At 46.1% G+C, this 18,814-nt stretch overlaps 1 protein-coding gene across 1 annotated transcript in view; it reads right to left on the minus strand.

Moving 5' to 3' along the window:
* LOC144488154 (integrin alpha-1-like) overlaps positions 1-18,814 on the minus strand; it is a 66,321-nt gene that overhangs the window by 16,094 nt on the left and 31,413 nt on the right. Inside the window, exons 11-16 of the mRNA XM_078206175.1 lie at positions 18,304-18,439; positions 14,608-14,688; positions 7,670-7,746; positions 7,243-7,332; positions 4,408-4,510; positions 1,933-2,046 (exon numbers count right to left, since the gene is read on the minus strand). Coding sequence (XP_078062301.1) covers positions 1,933-2,046; positions 4,408-4,510; positions 7,243-7,332; positions 7,670-7,746; positions 14,608-14,688; positions 18,304-18,439 — 601 coding nt within the window. The remainder of the gene's footprint in view (positions 1-1,932; positions 2,047-4,407; positions 4,511-7,242; positions 7,333-7,669; positions 7,747-14,607; positions 14,689-18,303; positions 18,440-18,814) is intronic.

Below are 18,814 nucleotides of genomic sequence, written 5' to 3' on the forward strand. Positions count from 1 at the left end.
CAATGCCCCATTGACCGTTTCAGTTAACAACTTATTACTTCACATATTTGGACCATTTGGAGTTATCAACTATTGTGTATTAGCTTTTTTAAATAAAGAATTCTGAGCTTTTAACAGTTCGTAGGAGAGTGCAGAAAACTTTGTGGTCTACTTAACCATAAGGGACAGCAACACCATCAAATGCTCAATGCATTGGTTCGGAATAAATACAAGGTCTTACTGCCTAGAAATTAGCACTAGATAAACAAAATGAGAAAGAAAGACAAGGAGGGCAACTCTCTGGCCCCGTACACCCAGGCACAAATCACGTTATTGCTGGAGAATAGTGCGAGAAGGGCCAAACACGAATTGCCACTGGGAGGACCCCTTCTGGGATTGTCCCTGCCCCCATCCCACAGGGTGAAGTAATCAGATTAGCATGCTTAAATCTCTATTTAAATATGCAAACCGGATTTTAGCTGGATTCACCCAGCTCACGCTATTCATTAACCCGCCGGTGCAATGGGAAGATGGTGGGAATCACTACTGATCTCCATAAATAGAGACCAGGCGTGAGACAGTAGTGCTAACCACTGTGCTACGGTGCCACCCACTAGTTGTGCTAAAGTAGCAGAATCTATTGAGAGGTGAAAGATTTGAATGTGAAGATACAGAAACCCGAAAGTAGGAACTTCTGCTAATGGAGAATTTGTCTGTGTAGCACTATTTTTTAGTAATAGAAATCAATTACTACCAAGCTTATGATTTGTAGGTGATATTTGCCCAAGTGTAAGGGAATTTACAAATAGTCCGCTCCTTATAGTTTTTGAAATGTAGAAAGCCTCATTGGTGATACCTTTGGTGGGTTCCCTTCTAACGGGATTCCTAACCACCCTAAGGGTCATTTTACAGATGCACCATAGAAAGCATTCTTTCTGATTGTATCACAGCTTGGTATGGCTCTGCTCTGCCCAAGACCGCAAGGAACTACAAAAGGTCGTGAATATAGCCCAATCCATTACGCAAACAGCTTCCCATCCATTGATTCTGTCTACACCCTGCCTCAGCAAAGCAGCCAGCATAATTAAGGACCCCACACACCCCGGACATTCTCTCTTCCACCTTCTTCCTTCGGGAAAAAGATACAAAAATCTGAGGTCACGTACCAACCGACTCAAGAACAGCTTCTTCCCTGCTGCTGTCAGACTTTTGAATGGACTTACCTTGCATTAACTTGAACTTTCTCTATACCCTAGCTATGACTGTAACACTACATTCTGCACTCTCTCATTTTCTTCTCTATGAACGGAATGTTTTGTCTGTATAGTGCACAAGAAACAATACTTTTCACTGGATGTTAGTACATGTGACAATAGTAAATCAAATCAAATCAAATCAAAATCAAATGAGTGGCGCACTCTGCTGGGTTGCCTGGGCATTGGAATTTTGGCTCCAATTTCTTCAAATGACAATGTTGAGATTCACCTCTCTGCATTATCATCTCATTGGTAAGATTATTTGATTATAGTCAATTTTTACTGATCCATTTTCTCATTACTATTGTTTTTGTGTTTTATTGACAGCAACTGACATGTATTCACATTTATGGCAGTTTTTAATGATGACAAAATGAAATATCAGGAAAAGAACAGACAGGAAAGAGATTCCAGAACCAAGAATCTGCAGGTGGGTGTGCAGAGATAAGTCTTTGTACTGTGATGCAGAACAGTGATGAGCTCCAAGATTTTTATGCAGATTCTCTGATCTAAGTGAGGCTCCATGCTGGGAACACAGATCACTGAATAATCCCTCATGTTCTTTGATAACAGTCCAATCAAACATCATTTTAAGTTTTAGCGTGAAAATCAATGGCATTCAGGCACCTTATCCACCGTATTCACTGGACTGACTGAAAAAGCAAATCAACTATCAGACTGTAAAATGGCAACTTACAGAAGAAAATGACATTCCAGTCAAATATAGAAGAGTATTATTTGCAGGAGATACGTATGGGAATGTTACAGTCATTGTAAGATGTGAAATTGGAATGACTCCATCATTTTGGATCTGTCGATGAAACAAAAGGGAACATTTTAGGAACATTTGATCCTATCAAGATTGTTTTAATGCTGACAACATATTGTTTTGCCTTAGGTAGAACTGATTGGTGCTACGATATCAGTAGTCGTGATATTGCACAATATCATTGTAGAAACCTGCTGGCAGGGGGGTGAAATTTTTTCTGTTGCTAGTTTTAGTGAAATGTCAACATAGGTACAAAAATATCCCAATTTATATACATCCAATTCCCATCAGAACTGGCATTAGCAAAATGTTCACCCGTTACTCTTGTTTGCTTCTACGTAAACTCCGATTGGCCTAATGTATTTGACTGTGGTATGTAGCCATTTCCAAGCGGACCACTTAAAGTCAGACTGTACTCTTAAAGGGGAAGTCCATTTTGGCTGTGGGCAGGTGTTGGAAGTGTCACAACAACAGAAAATTTTGACTGAGTGAGATCCACATATAAATTCACAAGCTAACTAAAAACATATTTAACTGTTTAATGAGCACCTGTTCTTTAAGAACATATGGAAGAAGACACTGACCAAAGATTGTTACCACCAATCCCCTGATGTCTGGTGTTGGAAGTTGACTCCTTTTCTAGAAGCTTCTAGAAGTGAATTGCACCACAGACCTGCCCTAACATGTCACATGGAATTTCACACTTGGTTCAGGGTGGAGAGAAGGGGAGGAGGGGGGAGGGGAGGGGGGTGGGGAGGAGGGGGAGGGGGGTGGGGAGGGGGGGGGGGAAGGTGCGGCGGTGCACAAAGTCCACTTATAAAAGGGACTCTTGAAAGGTAGATATTAAAAATGCAAAGTGCTGGACTTCAGTCAATGGTCATTCTGTCAAGGCAATGGAAACTGTTAACCAGCCAGATACACCCAACAAAACTCCCTGTGGAGGATGAAGAGGACAAGGGTAACTCGGGAGCTACTGTGCAAGATTGCACATGGTTTCTGCTGCAGAGGACTCAATAGGGCATTCTACAGAAAGAGGCTGATGGGCATACAATGAAATGCTTGTTGTGGTGGTTTCCCCATTAGAAAGCCCCTGAAATAGAGGTGAAACAGGGCTCGGAAGAAGAGTCATAAGGACTCGAAATGTTAACTCTGTTTTGCTCTCCACAGATGTTGCCAGACCTAATGAGTTTATCTAGCATTTTCTGTTTTTTTTGTATAAAATTTGTCTAGTGATCATTAGGGGCGGGGATTTAGCAGGAAGCCTCTCTGTCCCATTTTCCTCTATTTCCCACCCCCTTTTACACAAAAGTATGCAGTATTTAGAAAAGCTTTGCCTTAGAAAAGTCAAATGATCTAATGATGCCTTCTGGAAGCACATGAGTGATTTTGAGGATAGAATTTGCCCAGCATTTAAACTGATAGACAAATAATCAGAAAATACAAGAGGGTGAATGGTGGCTGTGGAACTTTGCAGGACTGCAGCATGGCGTAAATGGCCTAGAAATTTGAGGATGGCTAAAAAGGTAGAGAGAATGCCCTCCACAACTGAATAGACAAACCAAAGTTCACAAAATACTTTATCCGATTATTTTCCTGCAGGTAAGCTATGGACATCCAAAAACTTTATTGTATCAGAGAAGAGAACTCAAAGATCAGGGTCAGTCTTAACAGGGATCGGGAAAAAGAGCTACTTCATGCAAATCATTTAAAAATTAATAGTGGCCATGTCTGAAATCTTTTAGCATCTTTTATCTGTCGACATCCATGCAACAAGCTTCCTCAATTTAAAGTTTAAAAAGTTTATTTATTATTGTCACAAGAAGGCTTACATTAACACTGCAACAAAATTACTGTGAAATCCCCTAGTTGCCACACTCTGGCACCTGTTCGGGTACACTGAGGGAGAATTTAGCACGCCCAATGTGCCTAACCAGCATGTCTCTTGGACTGTGGGAGGAAACAAGAGCACCCGGAGGAAACCCACACAGACACGGGGAGAATGTGCAGACTCCGCACAGACAGTGACCCAAGCTGGGAATTGAACCTGGGTCCTTGGTGTTGTGAGGCAGCAGTGCTAACCACTGTACCACCGTGCTGCCCCATGGGCAGACTTTGACATGTAATTTCCTTATGGTGGGTTTTCACAGGCAAAAATATAGGCAAGAACAACATCCTTGTCATTTCTATAATTTCCTGCAACGTAGTTTTCATAACATTATCACATTATCCTTTAATATTTAGTGTTCAGCATGTTGCTCTACCTATAGCTGAAGAAATGGCAGGACAAAGATGGAATTTTGAACTAACAAACATTTGATAATAACTTGCTAACAAATGGGTTCTCAATTTCATAACTGGTTAGCACTTGACTTGTTGTTGAATGAAAATGTTGCTTTTGCTTACCGTATAAGTGATGTCTGTTGCATCGCCAATTTCCTCTATGCTTTTAATAATATCAGGAATTGTATCATTGGCTGCTATTTTAAAATGGTCGACCTTGATAGTCCTAAAACAAGAGGAAAAAAATGCATTTGGGTGACAGAAAGTGTTTGTCTTTCAGTCAGTGGTCTGACTGAAACCAATGCAAACAGTTCCTACGTTATTAAGACTGGTATGTTTACTGTCTTGTTAAGATGTGTTACCGTCTCAATAATTTCAGCAGTGACGAGACCAATTTTCAGATTGCAAAGTTATGGATATATGCTTTCAACATAATCCCTTTAGACACTGTCAATAGTGACAATGTAGATATCATTCAGATTCTATCAATTCAATGTACCACCAGATCTTTTTCATTTGCTCATGGGATGTGGGCATCACTGGCTAGATCAGCATTTATTGCCCATCCTTTATTGCCCCTGAGAAGGTGGTGGTGAGCTGCCTTCCTGAACCACTGCAGCCCATGTTGTGTAGGGACTCCCACACTGCTGCTAGAGAGGGAGTTCCAGAATCTAGACCCAGCGAAAGAACTAATTGTGATATATTTCCAAGTCAGGGTGGTGCATGACCTGGAGGGGAACTTCTAGGTGCTGCTCCCATGCAATAGAATTTGCCCAGCATTTAAACTGATAGACAAATAATCAGAAAATACAAGAGGTGCTGCTCCCATGCATTGGCTGTCCTTGTCCTCCTAGATGTTAGAGGTTACAGGTTTGGAAGGTGCTGAGGAACATACCTCTGACATGGGCGGCATGGTGGCACAGTTTTTAGCACTGCACCCTCACAGCTCCAGGGACCCGGGTTCAATTCCAGCCAAGAGAGGCTGTCTAGTTTGCACATTCTCCTCGTGTCTGCGTGGGTTTCCTCTGGGTGCCCTGGTTTCCTCCCACAGTCCAAAGATGTGCCGGTTAGGTGGATTGACCATGTTAAACTGTCCCTATGTGTCCCAAGATGTGGAGGTTCGATGGATTAGCCATGGGAAATGTGGCGGGTTACGGGGAAAGGGCCTGTGTAAGATACTCTGTCAGAGGGCGGGACTTTCCGACCACGGTCGCCCCAAGACCGGAAAATCCTGTTTGAGGTCAATGGACCTTTGCATGGTCCTGTCCCACCCGCTATGATTCCTGTGGTGGGCGGGATGGGAAAATCTGGCCCAGAGAATCGGTGTCGATTGGCTGAATGGCCTCTTCTGCACTGTAGCGATTCTATGAGTCTATGATTTTAATTCTATGACATGTTTGAAATATATTTTTTCTTTTTAAAATATTTACAAGTAAACATACTGGGGCCGATTCTCCCATAAAAAATTCTAAGTGCCGAATTTGCGTAAAAACTGGAGTAACTCCCGTTGGATCTTTTAGCGGGATTTTCAGAATGAATCTCCCATACTCTGAGCACTGCAGAGTGCCCGAGTGAAATTCACGGCGAAAATCAGTAGGTGGGGCCTATCCCCGCTCGAGAGGCCGGCAGCATTGTGCTGAGGGGGCCACTGCGCATGCGTCGATCTGTCAGCATCAAAATCAGCGCATGCGCAGTGGCCCCCCACTGCCAGCCTCCCGATCACTGGCCAGCCTGACCGCTGCCCAGCACAGCAACCCCGCATTGCTGCTCTTCGGACCCCCCCGCTCCCCGATTGCTGGACTCCTGGACCTATCCAGGCCAACCCAGATGTCCCACCACCCCCAGCCAGCCCCGATCTCCCTGGCACTCTTGATCCTACCTCCCGCCAGTCCCGGTCCCCTGGCAGTCCCAAGTAATGCCTCCACCCCAGCAGGCCCGACCCTCCCGGCAGCACCGACTATCCCAGCACCCCACCCCCCCCTCCCCACCCAGATGGTCAGCCCCGATCACCCCCATTCCTCCCTCTGCCACAGGTCCCGAATATAGAGTGGCAGCGGGAACCACCTCCCCTCCCCCCCCACGACGATCCCCCATAGATCCTGCCCCCAATAGGCCTCATCCCCTCTGGCTCCACCCCCTTGGAATTGCCCGATGCCCCGTGAGCATTGCCACTTTGCCCCTTGGGCAGTTTCAGGGGGCCCAGTTGGTACAGCCAGACTGGCAATGCCCAGGAGTCACTCTCTCCTTTACCACCAACATCCTGAGGGGGCCTGCATGGCCTCAGTTCACTCCAGCAGGGTCAGGCTGCCAGTTCCCTGTTAGTGGGGAGCCACTGTAAACCCCGTTGGAGTGAACCACTCCTGGCGGGGGGGTGGAGGGCTGGGGGGGGGGGGGGGGGGCGGTGGAGGGCTGGGGGAGGGGGGAGTGTTAGCGGGCCTGGACAATTCAATCCTGTGCCTGCTAATGGGATTCAAATGAGAATTTTAATACTTAAATCAGCTCCGTGCCAATTTCCAGCCCAGAGCCGATGACTCCAGAAAACCAGAGACGTGCGGAGGCTTTGGCACTCAGCGGGGAACCCGCTAAACAGCCTCCACTGATGTCTCTTGGCCCTTTGTGCTGCTCGAGCAGGGAGAATTGCCCCCATATAGTTTTACTTAATGTTAAAATTTCAGAAAGGATGATTAAAACATGTTTTAATTGTCTTACACTGCACAAGGCAAGTATCAAACACTAAACCTCATTCCTAGTTGGTGTTCCACCAATACAGGAGGGCACTGTATTGCCAACATTGGTATGGAGCAGTATTCACACAATAGGCAGCGTGACAAATTTGGGACAGTTGTTTCTGATACATCACATTATTTTCACTTTCTTTTGCACCTCATACTGCAAAGCCCCAGCAGATAGAGAGAGGGGTAACCACGGCTTAGTCTCTCAACCAAAAGTAAATGTTACCTTGAAAAGAGCAGGCCAGCTTCATACAACACTGGAAACGAGATGGTGACTGCATTGTCACTTAAAGTTTCATCTTGTTCACTGCTGTCACTGAAATATTAGAAATAGAATTCATGTCACAGAATCTTGTCTTCTGTACTTTCAGCTTAAAAACAAACCGACCTGCAATCATTCCAATCTTATCTCAAAAAGTAAGTTCCTCCAGTGCCAGATAGTTCTGCTGGAATGCTACATTTTACATTTTTGAATTAAAATACAATTTTGGTTTTTCAAGGATCACTTGAGTTTGCGTTCCAATATGCATTGTTTTCAAAAGTAACATGATTTTACCCAGTAATCTATCCTCTGTACTGCATAATAGCTTTTGCAATAATTCAACTTTAAATTGAACCTGTTCTTCTCGCGATTAGTAGGTGTTCTCCCATACCTTGTTGCCTCCAGGTGTAAGTGAACCTCACCAAGGAGGTGAGAGGTATTGAATTCAAACTTCATCTTAAAAGAAACCTGAGAATATGACAGAAGAGGAAATAAATAAAGCAGAAAGATAATATACTAAAAATGAGACAGGCAATGGCCATTAATTCCAATCAGCATATGCATTTTGCTTGATCACAATCCCAACTATCACCTCTCAATCTCTTCTCTTCAAAAGCATGTATTAATTTGATTGAACCAGCTTTTGCTCTTTGCTTCTGATCTTTAACTTTAACTTTATGTCTGGATTTTAACTTACTTCACCTGTCAACAGCAGGATAGTTTGGTAAGGGGTGGGGAACTCAGAGGTCAATCTTGGAAGGAGTGTGATTGTTGATCAGGGGCGGTGGGGTGAGGTGGATCTTAGGTGATAGTGGGATGCGGAATGCCAATGCCAGGGTCCTGGTATTGGGGTAATGTAGAGGCTTGAGAAAGGGTTTGGAGATTGGAGACGGGGTGGGGTGAGGGAGGCACGGTTGAGGGAAATTGGAGACTTGGGTGGAGTGAGGGGATAGTGTTCATAGGTTTACGTGCAGCATCAGAAGTCTTACTTGAGATCAGAAGGGTTTCGGAAGTCTTGGTGTGATGGGTGGGATGAGGATCAGAGATGAGTGGCTGGAGGTCTGAGGCCTCAATGGAGGCAGTTTAGTGAGGGATCAGTGGCCTGAGGAGACGATTGGTGCCATGGGAAAGATATCAGAGGGTTGGAGAGTGGAGGTACATTGAAGGCCTGGGCACGGTGGGATTGGAGGCCTGGGTGGAGTTCAGAAGCCTCATTGGAAAGGTCAGGGAGAGCATCACAATCAATATTTAAAGCGTCAACCCAAATCCTTGGAGTGAGTTGTTAACCTACCTCCATTAAGGCCAGAAGTCACTGGAGTTTGGAGTTGGATTCTAATTTTTAAAATATTAATTCACTACCCAACCCTAATCCACTGTATTTTTAAGTTTATTTATTAGAGTCACAAGTAGGCTTACATTAATACTGCAATGAAGCTACTGTGTAAATCCCCATGTCGCCACACTCCAGTGACCCAAGCTGAGAATCAAACCCAGGTCCCTAGCGTAGAGACAGCGGTGCTAACCACTGTACCACCATGCCGTTGTGGTTAACAGTCCCCAATAATTTAACTCTGTTTTGTGCTTGTGGTGAACCATTGTTGGTTACCACCAGGAGTGCTGAGCCATGGTTTGGCCAGCACTATGAGTCTGTAGATATGTTACTGTTGGGGTTAGGGTTGGGCTGTTCTATCTGTTAATATAGTCCTATGGTACACTCCAGTTGGCTCCGCCTTCCGGGAGAGGTATAAAGGTCACTGCTCTGCCTGGTGACCCTTTAGTCTGGGATTGTATATTGTATATAGTAGCTCCGTTATTGTTGGTAATAAAAGCCTTTATTTCCCGGGCACATCCAGCCTCCCGTGTGATTTATCGCGCATCAATTTTATTACCAACAAAATTTTTTTTTTTGACAAAAACAAAAGAAAACCATGGAGCAAATGCTGAAACCCGAGCGGCTTACGTTGGATCCACGTGCAGCGGGAGCGTCGAACACTTTCGACCATTGGTTGAAGTGTTTCCAAGATTACCTCGCGCCTCCACAGCGGTTCAAAACGACACCGACAGACTGCGGGTCCTCCACGTGAGGGTAAGCGACACTGTATACTTAGTGATCCGTGAGGCCCAAGACTACAAAGGGGCCATCGAGCTTCTCAAAAAGCGATACAACAAACCGCCGAATGAGATCCATGCTCGACACCTTCTAGCCGCTCGACGGCGGCAGCCCGGCGAAACGGCGGAACAGTATGTGTGTGAACTTCAGCAGCTAGCCAGAGCCTGCAACTGCAAGCCAGTGTCGGCAGCCCAGTATATGAGCGACCTAGTTCGAGATGCGTTCGTGGCGGGAATCGGCTCGTCGTACATTCGCCTTCGGCTGCTAGAGCAAGGTAACCTCGACCTCACTAAAACCGTAGAATTAGCTGATGCTCTAGAAACGGCCTCCAAAAGTCTGGAGATGTACCCCGACGACCGCGTGGGGACATTGTGGCAGGGGCAGCCGCAGACTCCACTTTATTCAGCGGTTTCGAAAAACTGCGCGATTGCGTTTCCAGCCTCGAACCTGATGATGGCAGCAGCTCCAGGAGGCCCGCGGTGTTACTTCTGTGGGGGGGTGAAACACCCTCGGCAGCGATGTCCAGCTAAAGCGGTATTGTGCTCCGCCTGTGGCAAGAAGGGGCATTATTCCAAAGTCTGCAGGACCAAACCACCCTCCAAACATAGCAATGCGGCGTGTGATTCCCCGGAGCCGGTCTCCTTGTCTTCTGCGTCTTCGAGGTCTTCCACCACGTGCGATTCCAGAGCGTCGCCATTCCTAACGACGGAGTCGCAAGACACGTGCGACCTGCAGGGGCCGCCATTTTTGGCGCCATCGACCATGTGCGACCTATGGGGGCAGCCATTTTGGTCGGCACCAACCGCAAATGACCAGCAGGGGCCGTCATCAACCAGCTCAGCTGCCTGCAGTTGCACCCACGATCCAACGGTGGCGTCAATCATCCTGGACCAGGCCAAGGCTCACAGACTCGACAAGTCCATGATGGACATACAGGTAAACGGACGCCAGATTTATTGTTTGTTTGACAGTGGGAGTACGGAGAGCTTCATTCACCCTGACACCGTGAAGCCGTGCGGTCTCCGGATTCGGACTGTCAAGCAGACAATTTCGATGGCGTCAAGGTCCCGGTCTGTCACCGTGCCAGGGAGCTGCGTGGTCAACCTGACGGTGCAGGGCACGGTTTACGAGAGCTTCAGGCTCCTTGTGTTACCGCACCTTTGCGCGCCGATACTCCTAGGACTAGATTTTATGGCCCACCTGAAGAGTGTAACCCTGCAGTACGATGGGCCAGTCCCTCCGCTTTCAGTGGGAGCAAAGCAGCCTCTAAATTGCCCAAAGCGCTCCACATGTAGCCTCTCAACGCTCAGGATTACCCCACCCTCCCTATTCCAGAATCTCGTGCCAGGCTGCAAGCCCATCGCAACAAAGAGCAGGCGTTACAGCGCTGAGGATCGGATCTTCATTCGATCTGAAGTTCAGCGGCTCCTCAAGGAGGGGATCATCCAACCTAGCGCTAGTCCATGGAGAGCGCAAGTAGTGGTGGTTAAGAATGGGAACAAACTCCGGATGGTCATAGACTATAGTCAGACCATTAACAGATACACGCAGCTGGATGCGTATCCCCTCCCGCGCATATCTGACATGGTCAATCAGATTGCGCAGTACCATAGAATATCATAGAAACCCTACAGTGCAGAAGGAGGCCATTCGGCCCATCGAGTCTGCACCGACCACAATCCCACCCAGGCCCTACCCCCACATATTTTACCCGCTAATCCCTCTAACCTACATATCCCAGGACTCTAAGGGGCAATTTTTAACCTGGCCAATCAACCTAACCCGCACATCTTTGGACTGTGGGAGGAAACCGGAGCACCCGGAGGAAACCCACGCAGACACGAGGAGAATGTGCAAACTCCACACAGACAGTGACCCGAGCCGGGAATCGAACCCAGGACCCTGGAGCTGTGAAGCAGCAGTGCTAACCACTGTGCTACCGTGCCGTACCGGGTGTTCTCCACCATTGACTTGAAGTCTGCTTACCACCAGCTCCCCATTCGCCCAGAGGACCGAAAATACACGGCCTTTGAGGCGGATGGTCGTCTGTACCATTTTTTAAGGGTTCCCTTTGGTGTCACGAATGGGGTCTCGGTCTTCCAGCGTGCTATGGACTGAATGGTGGACCAGAACGGGCTGCGGGCTACCTTCCCGTACCTGGATAACGTCACCATCTGCGGCCACGACCAGCAGGACCACGATGCCAACCTTCTTAGATTCTTACGCACTGCATCTCGCCTGAATCTGACCTACAACAGGGAGAAGTGTGTGTTTCGCAAGCGCCGCCTAGCTATCCTCAGATACGTGGTGGAAAACGGGGTCCTCGGCCCTGATCCAGACCGTATGCGTCCCCTCCTCGAACTTCCCCTGCCCACTAGCATAAAAGCACTGAGAAGATGCTTAGGCTTCTTCTCATACTATGCACAGTGGGTGCCCAATTACGCGGACAATGCCTGTCCGCTCATCCAGTCTACCTCCTTTCCCCTAACAACAGAGGCTCGCTTAGCCGTTGCAGGAATAAAAGCCAACATCGCAAAAGCCACGATGCACGCTATCGATGAGTCCATCCCCTTCCAGGTGGAGAGTGATGCATCTGATTTCGCCCTGGCTGCCACACTTAACCAGGCGGGCAGGCCCGTCGCCTTTTTTTCTCGCACCCTCCAAGGCCCTGAAATTCGGCATTCTGCGGTGGAAAAAGAGGCCCAGGCCATTGTGGAGGCTGTTCGGCATTGGCGCCATTACTTGGCAGGAAAACGGTTCACTCTGCTCACGGACCAGCGGTCCGTGGCGTTCATGTTCAACAACACGTTACGGGGTAAGATCAAGAATGATAAAATCTTGAGGTGGAGAATCGAACTCTCCACCTACAATTATGATATCATGTACCGTCCAGGGAAGCTCAACGAGCCCTCGGACGCCCTGTCGCGTGGAACATGCGCTAGTGTGCAGGAGAATCGATTACAGGCTCTCCACAATGACCTCTGCCATCCGGGGGTCACTCGGCTCTTCCATTTTATAAAGGCCCGGAATCTACCCTACTCGGTGGAGGATGTCAGGTCCATAACTCAAAGCTGCCAGGTATGTGCTGAATGCAAACCGCACTTCTACCGACCTAACAGGGCACACCTCATTAAGGCCACTCGTCCTTTCGAAAGACTGAGTGTGGACTTCAAGGGCCCCCTTCCCTCGACAGATCGGAACGTGTACTTCCTCAATGTGATTGACGAGTACTCACGATTCCCTTTTGTCATTCCCTGTTCTGATATGATCGCTGCCACGGTTATCAAAGCATTACGGGATCTTTTCACTCTGTTCGGTTACCCCTGTTATATCCACAGTGATAGGGGCTCATCGTTCATGAGCGACGACTTGAGGCAATACCTGCTCTTAAATGGGATTGCCTCTAGTAGAACCACGAGCTACAATCCTAGGGGTAACGGGCAGGTTGAACGAGAGAATGCTACAGTCTGGAAGGCTGTCTTACTGGCGTTGAGGTCTAAAGGTCTTCCAGTCTCCCGTTGGCAAGAGGTACTCCCTGATGCGCTCCATTCCATCCGCTCACTCCTGTGTACGGCAACCAACGCTACTCCTCATGAGAGAATGTTTTCATTCCCTAGGAAGTCTTCCTCTGGGACCTCATTACCGTCTTGGTTGACGTACTCAGGACCTGTCCTGCTGCGGCGGCATGTTAGGACCCGCAAGTCCGACCCTTTGGTTGAACAGGTCCATCTCCTCCACGCCAACCCTCAATATGCCTATGTGGCATATCCTGACGGGCGAGAGGACACGGTCTCGATTCGAGATCTGGCGCCTGCAGGGGGCTTGGAAACCCCTGTCGCTCCCACACCCCAGTTAGGGACCCCCCGACCATTATCTCTTCTCCTGACACGGCGCGGGCAGTATCGGGACCACCACTTAATCCTCTTACTCCCGTGTACAGCTTGCCTGAGTCCAGGAGATTGTCGCCACCTCGAGGCGTGCTCGAGTCCAGCGGATTGTCACCACCTCGTGGTCTACCGGCTCGTGAGGAACTGGAGGAGCTACTGGACACCGCCTTGGAGAGAAGGTCACCGCGATTGCCTGAACCGGCGTCATCACCAGTGTTGAGGAGGTCGCAGAGACGGTGCGGTCCCCCAAAACTATTGAACTTATAGACAGATGAACAGTTGTTCTGTTTTTTTTGTGCCCCGCCGGCCTTTGTTTTTAAAGGAGGGGTGAATGTGGTGAACCATTGTTGGTTACCACCAGGGGTGCTGAGCCATGGTTTGGCCAGCACTATGAGTCTGTAGATATGTTACTGTTGGGGTTAGGGTTGGGCTGTTCTACCTGGTAATATAATCCTATGGTACACTCCAGTTGGCTCCCCCTTCCGGGAGAGGTATAAAGGTCACTGCTCTGCCTGGTGACCCTTTAGTCTGGGATTGTATATTGTATATAGTAGCTCCGTTATTGTTGGTAATAAAAGCCTTTATTTCCCGGGTACATCCAGCCTCCCGTGTGATTTATCGCGCATCAGTGCTTACAAACAATTCCAGCTGATTTCCCTTCTTACTCCAAATGTTCTAATTTTAACTTGAAGTCCTTTGCATCAGACAAACACAAACTATTAATAGACATTTTCAACTAAGGTAGACATGGCTAACCATAAATTAAGTTATACAAATAATACATTTGCCTGTGGAAAGTCAGAATTCAGGGCAGTATGAAATGCCAGTCTAAATATTCTAAGTATTCCAAATCTTTATTCTTGGCAAAACTATCTACAATGATGGATTGCTGCCGCACTGCATCAGGATGAATAAAGAAGTATATTATGCTGCATGAAGACTGCAGATCAGGACATGCCACTGATGGTAAAGAACACACACTTCATATAAAATGAACACTGATATGCAGAAACTACATTATTTCAAAATATAACCACTTAACCTGTAGATTCACAGAATAGCATAAGCACTGTCAAACTTTCCAAAATTTTCTTCAACCAAAACAAATCCATGAGAGTTTCAATACACAATTTGTGGTAATATATAAAATAACATCTAAAAAATATAGTGAAATGTCGGAAAACTACAATGAACCAGGTGCTTGTTAACAGAAAACATTAAAAAAAAGTGCTAGTGATTCCTTAAAACAGATAAGGATTATAATTCAAATTATTATTCTGTTTTTGAAAGTAATACACTGCCGTATAGATTTCCAAACGGAACAATTCCTACCTCTGCTCCTGGTGTAAGGAAGGGGTATCCTACTTTACATGTAGCATTGCTTGATCCTGACGTCATGCAATCATCATGTTGCTACAAAAAGAACAATAAAGCATGTTAGTTAATTGTTTTAACAGAGTAATGGTATTACATTTTATGAGATGATAATTATTGATTTCTGATTACAAATTTGTCCCCCACTTTCTCCCTCTGTTTTGCTTTTGCTTCTCACAAGGGGGGACAATGGCCGAGTTGCATTATTGCTAGACTATTAATCCAGGAACTCAGCTAACGTTCTGGGGATCTGGGTTCGAATCCTGCCACGGCAGATGGTGGAATTTGAATTCAATAAAAAATATCTGGAATTAAAGAATCTACTGATGACCATGACTTTGTTGATTGTCAGAAAAACTGATCTGGGTCACTAATGTCCTTTAGGGAAGGAAATCTACTGTCCTTTTCTGGTCTGGCTAACATGTGACTCCAGAGCCACAGCAATGTGGTTGACTCTCAACTGCCCTCTGAACAATGGCAATGAGGGATGGGCAATAAATGCTGGCCAGCCAGCAACACCTATATCCCACGAATGAATAAAAAAAAAACTTAAATGATTCAGTGTTATGGACTATTCCTCAGTCAGGAAGGTTGCCTGTCTACTTGTTACTGGTGTTCTGTCTATGTCTCTGGTATCTGTGCACTGGAGTAGTTGTTGGAATGGAAACACCTGCCTTTCACAGGTGACAAAGACAAAGCTATAGTCACATGGAAGTCATGGTATGTTGTAAATGAAGCAGCATCAGCAAATACTTATAATCACAACTTCCTTTCCTTCCTCTGGGTTACTACCTTGCCTCTGCACAGTGGTTAGCCCTGCTGCCTCACAGCACCAGGGCCCGGGATAGATTCTCAGCTTGGGTCACTGTCTGTGCGGAGTCTGCATGTTCCCCCCATGCCTGTGTGGGTTTCCTCCAGGTGCTCCAGTTTCCTCCCACAGTCCGAAAGACGTGCTGGTTAGGTGCATTAGCCATGCTAAATTCTCCCCCACTGTATCTGAACAGGCACTGGAATGTGGCGATTAGGGGATTTTCACAGTAACTTCATTGCAGTGTTAATGTAAGCCTACTTGTGACTAATAAGTAAATAAATAAATAAAATAAATAAATAGTATATCTCTTAGACAATCCAACTGAGTTGTAAGAAAATACTTAGAAACAATTTTAATCTGAGGTGGTCTGATGTATAGGACAGATAAATAAAAATCATTATTGGCCATGAAAATGATTATTTCAGTGTACGCATTCAATAGCTGTTTGAAAGAAAATGAATTTAAAATTCATCATCCAATTATCTCAGGATAGGTTCTACAAATTATTCATGATCACCCATGTATAATTGAAAACTAATCTGTCATTTAGATATTTGCAATTGTGGAACAGGAACAGGGTCGACTCTGTTTACTGCCAGTATGGATCTGAACATCAGGACATTACGGGTTCAATAATTTAAATTTAAGGCTCATTACTATCACTGTCATTGCAAGTACTGTAAAATGTGAAGACTGAGTTGAAAGAGAAATGGATTGTTAGAGTGCTACTGCAAGGTGGCATTGCTAAACAGCTTGAGACACTTTACAGCATGAATAACATAACAAAGACTCTCAAGAGCAATCTAGCCTTTTTAGGTTTCTTGGGATGAGATTCTTTATTTTTGTAAGTAGTGTATGGCAGACCCCTACAATTGCTCCAGGGTTTGCCCTCAATCACAGTCAATTCTTGCTATACAATTTGTTAATCAAAAGAAGTCCACAGTTTCAGAGGATGGATTACCAGCGCTGAAGTAGTCATTTAAGGAAATTCTCCATTTTGGCCGACAAACAAATTTAGATCACTTCTCTACATTGCTATTATCAAGCAGTGGCATGGAGGGCTAGGGATAGAGGCTTACAATTACTACGGCTCAGATGTTGTTATGAAGTGAGGGAATGAGAATTGCCCTATTTGGCACTCAGCAGTGCCCTGTACACAGAGAGGGCATCAACAATGCCTGGCAGGTGAAGACATTATGCATTGATGTTACCTGAATTACCCACGGGCACTGCCAAATTAGGAAGGAGTTTATTGACATCAATAAAGCAGCCAGGGTAAGATAACCTACTGGTATCTTACACAGAATAGATGGGTTAAGTATACTTATCACAAAATTAAAGTAAGATACTGTGAATGCTGAAAATCTGAAATTTAAAAACAAAACTAAGGAAATCCTCAGCAGATCTGACAGCATCTGTGAAGAGAGAAAATTAGAGGTAATGCTTTTAGTTGAGTAAGGCTCACTGTCATTTCTGAAGAGATGTATTCGACTCAAAACATTAAATACATTTCGTTCTCCACAGATGCTGCCAGACCTGAAGAGGACTTCCTGTTTTTATTTGATACTTATCATATGCTGTTTCCTTTCCCTGAGGTAAAGCACTTTACCTACATTATAGCTCTTCTAATGTTTGCCTTGTATGCCCATACCGCAGTATTTCACAAGATCAAGTTGCAACATATCACTGAACATGTCTTGGTGCAATTACAATAAAAAGATCCTTCCCTCAAAAACCAGGTACATCAGACATGTTTATTTGTCTGTGAACTTGAGAAGGGTGCAGGATGGCCAGTCGGGTGTCACTGTGTTCGCTCCTGATCCACATTACCTCTTGCTTGCAGGATAAGGTATCTAAAGAAGCATGTCAGTCCTAGAGGAGGGCCTCACAACTCTAAACCTTTGAGTGCATTAAAGGGACCATCCCCACAATTCCTATATTGCATGAGTGACAACACTTCAGGAAGTGCTTCATTGGCTGTAAAAGTGCTTTGAGACATCTGGAGGTTGTAAAAGGCAATACATAAATGAAGGGCTGTTTACTTTCTTTGGATTGAAAGCAAATTGATGCCTTCATCAGGTTGAAGGTCAATACCTCGCTACCCATATTCTTTTACTGCCACATGCCTCACCATCACTCAGGTACGGAGTCAACCGCAACACAGTGTCCTGCCGCCGAAGTAATATTTTAAGCGGAATCATGCAGCCAATATTCTAATATACCCTAGCAGCTGTTCCTGCCAGCGGTCAGAGAACTTACTGCAGCTAAACAAAGTTGGCAAATAAGACTTTTTTCTTACAGGCCTTGGATCTATATGGTCTATATGGAAGAAAGAAAACATCTAGGACATCTATAAACATTGGTGCAGATATAAAACTAACCAGCTCGACTGGTGTTCTTTTACTACCATGGTCTCTTGCAGTCCTCTGCCACAATATATTTGAAGGCCTTGATCTATTACTGTGCTATCTATGCGAAGCAAGATATTGAAAATGATGAGGATTCTGGCTGGACACAATTACGTGAAGGTTATTACTAGCAACAGCTATGTACAGCTCCGCACAGGCCTTGATCTAGCTTGGGTCTCAACAGTTACAGAGGCTGATTGCTTGCCCATATGCCTGACTCATGAGGTACACACGACATCTTACTGATACAGAGTCACAGACAGTCGTGAACATTTGCAACGGAGATCACAGGCAAGAGTGAACATCTAACATGGAGGCTGTACCTTGTATCCACCAGCCTTACACACAGTGATGTAATATTGATGTCACTATGCAGCTTCTTAAAGGTCCATGTCATTGTCTGTTTTTGCATGCATACAATATCGCAACACTTACCTCAACTCCAGTGAAATAGATGTTTTTAGAAAAGTTCACAGTTATTCTTGAGTTGTAGGCATTTTCCTTTTGGTTTATTAACTTAATCGCCAGGCTGAATTTTTTCTGGTTGGATTGGACGATGTATGGATTTGTGCTGTAATTTAAGAACAATATTTGTCATTTTAAGATGGTGAAGAAATACTGGGGGCGATTCTCCACCAGGCATCGGGCAGTGTTAAGGGGGTGGGGCCGAATGGGGGCAGGGCCTTGAGAGGGTGGGTTCTTATGGGAGTGGGGCCCGATGGGGGAGATTGGTGGGCGGGAGGAGGGTCCCGTTGCCACTTTGCACTCGGGATCGGTGGGGAAGGGAGGGAGGCCAACGATCGGGGCTGGCCATCGGGGAGGGGGGGGGGGGCAGCCTGCTGGGGGTGTCGGGGCTGCAAAGTTGGGAAGGGTGCGGTTGGGACTGCAAGGGGGAGGGGGGTCGGCACTGCAGGGGGGAAGGGCTCGGAACTGCCGGTGAGGGGGG

This window comes from Mustelus asterias, unplaced genomic scaffold, assembly GCF_964213995.1.
Source record: "Mustelus asterias unplaced genomic scaffold, sMusAst1.hap1.1 HAP1_SCAFFOLD_1334, whole genome shotgun sequence".
NCBI lineage: Eukaryota > Metazoa > Chordata > Chondrichthyes > Carcharhiniformes > Triakidae > Mustelus > Mustelus asterias.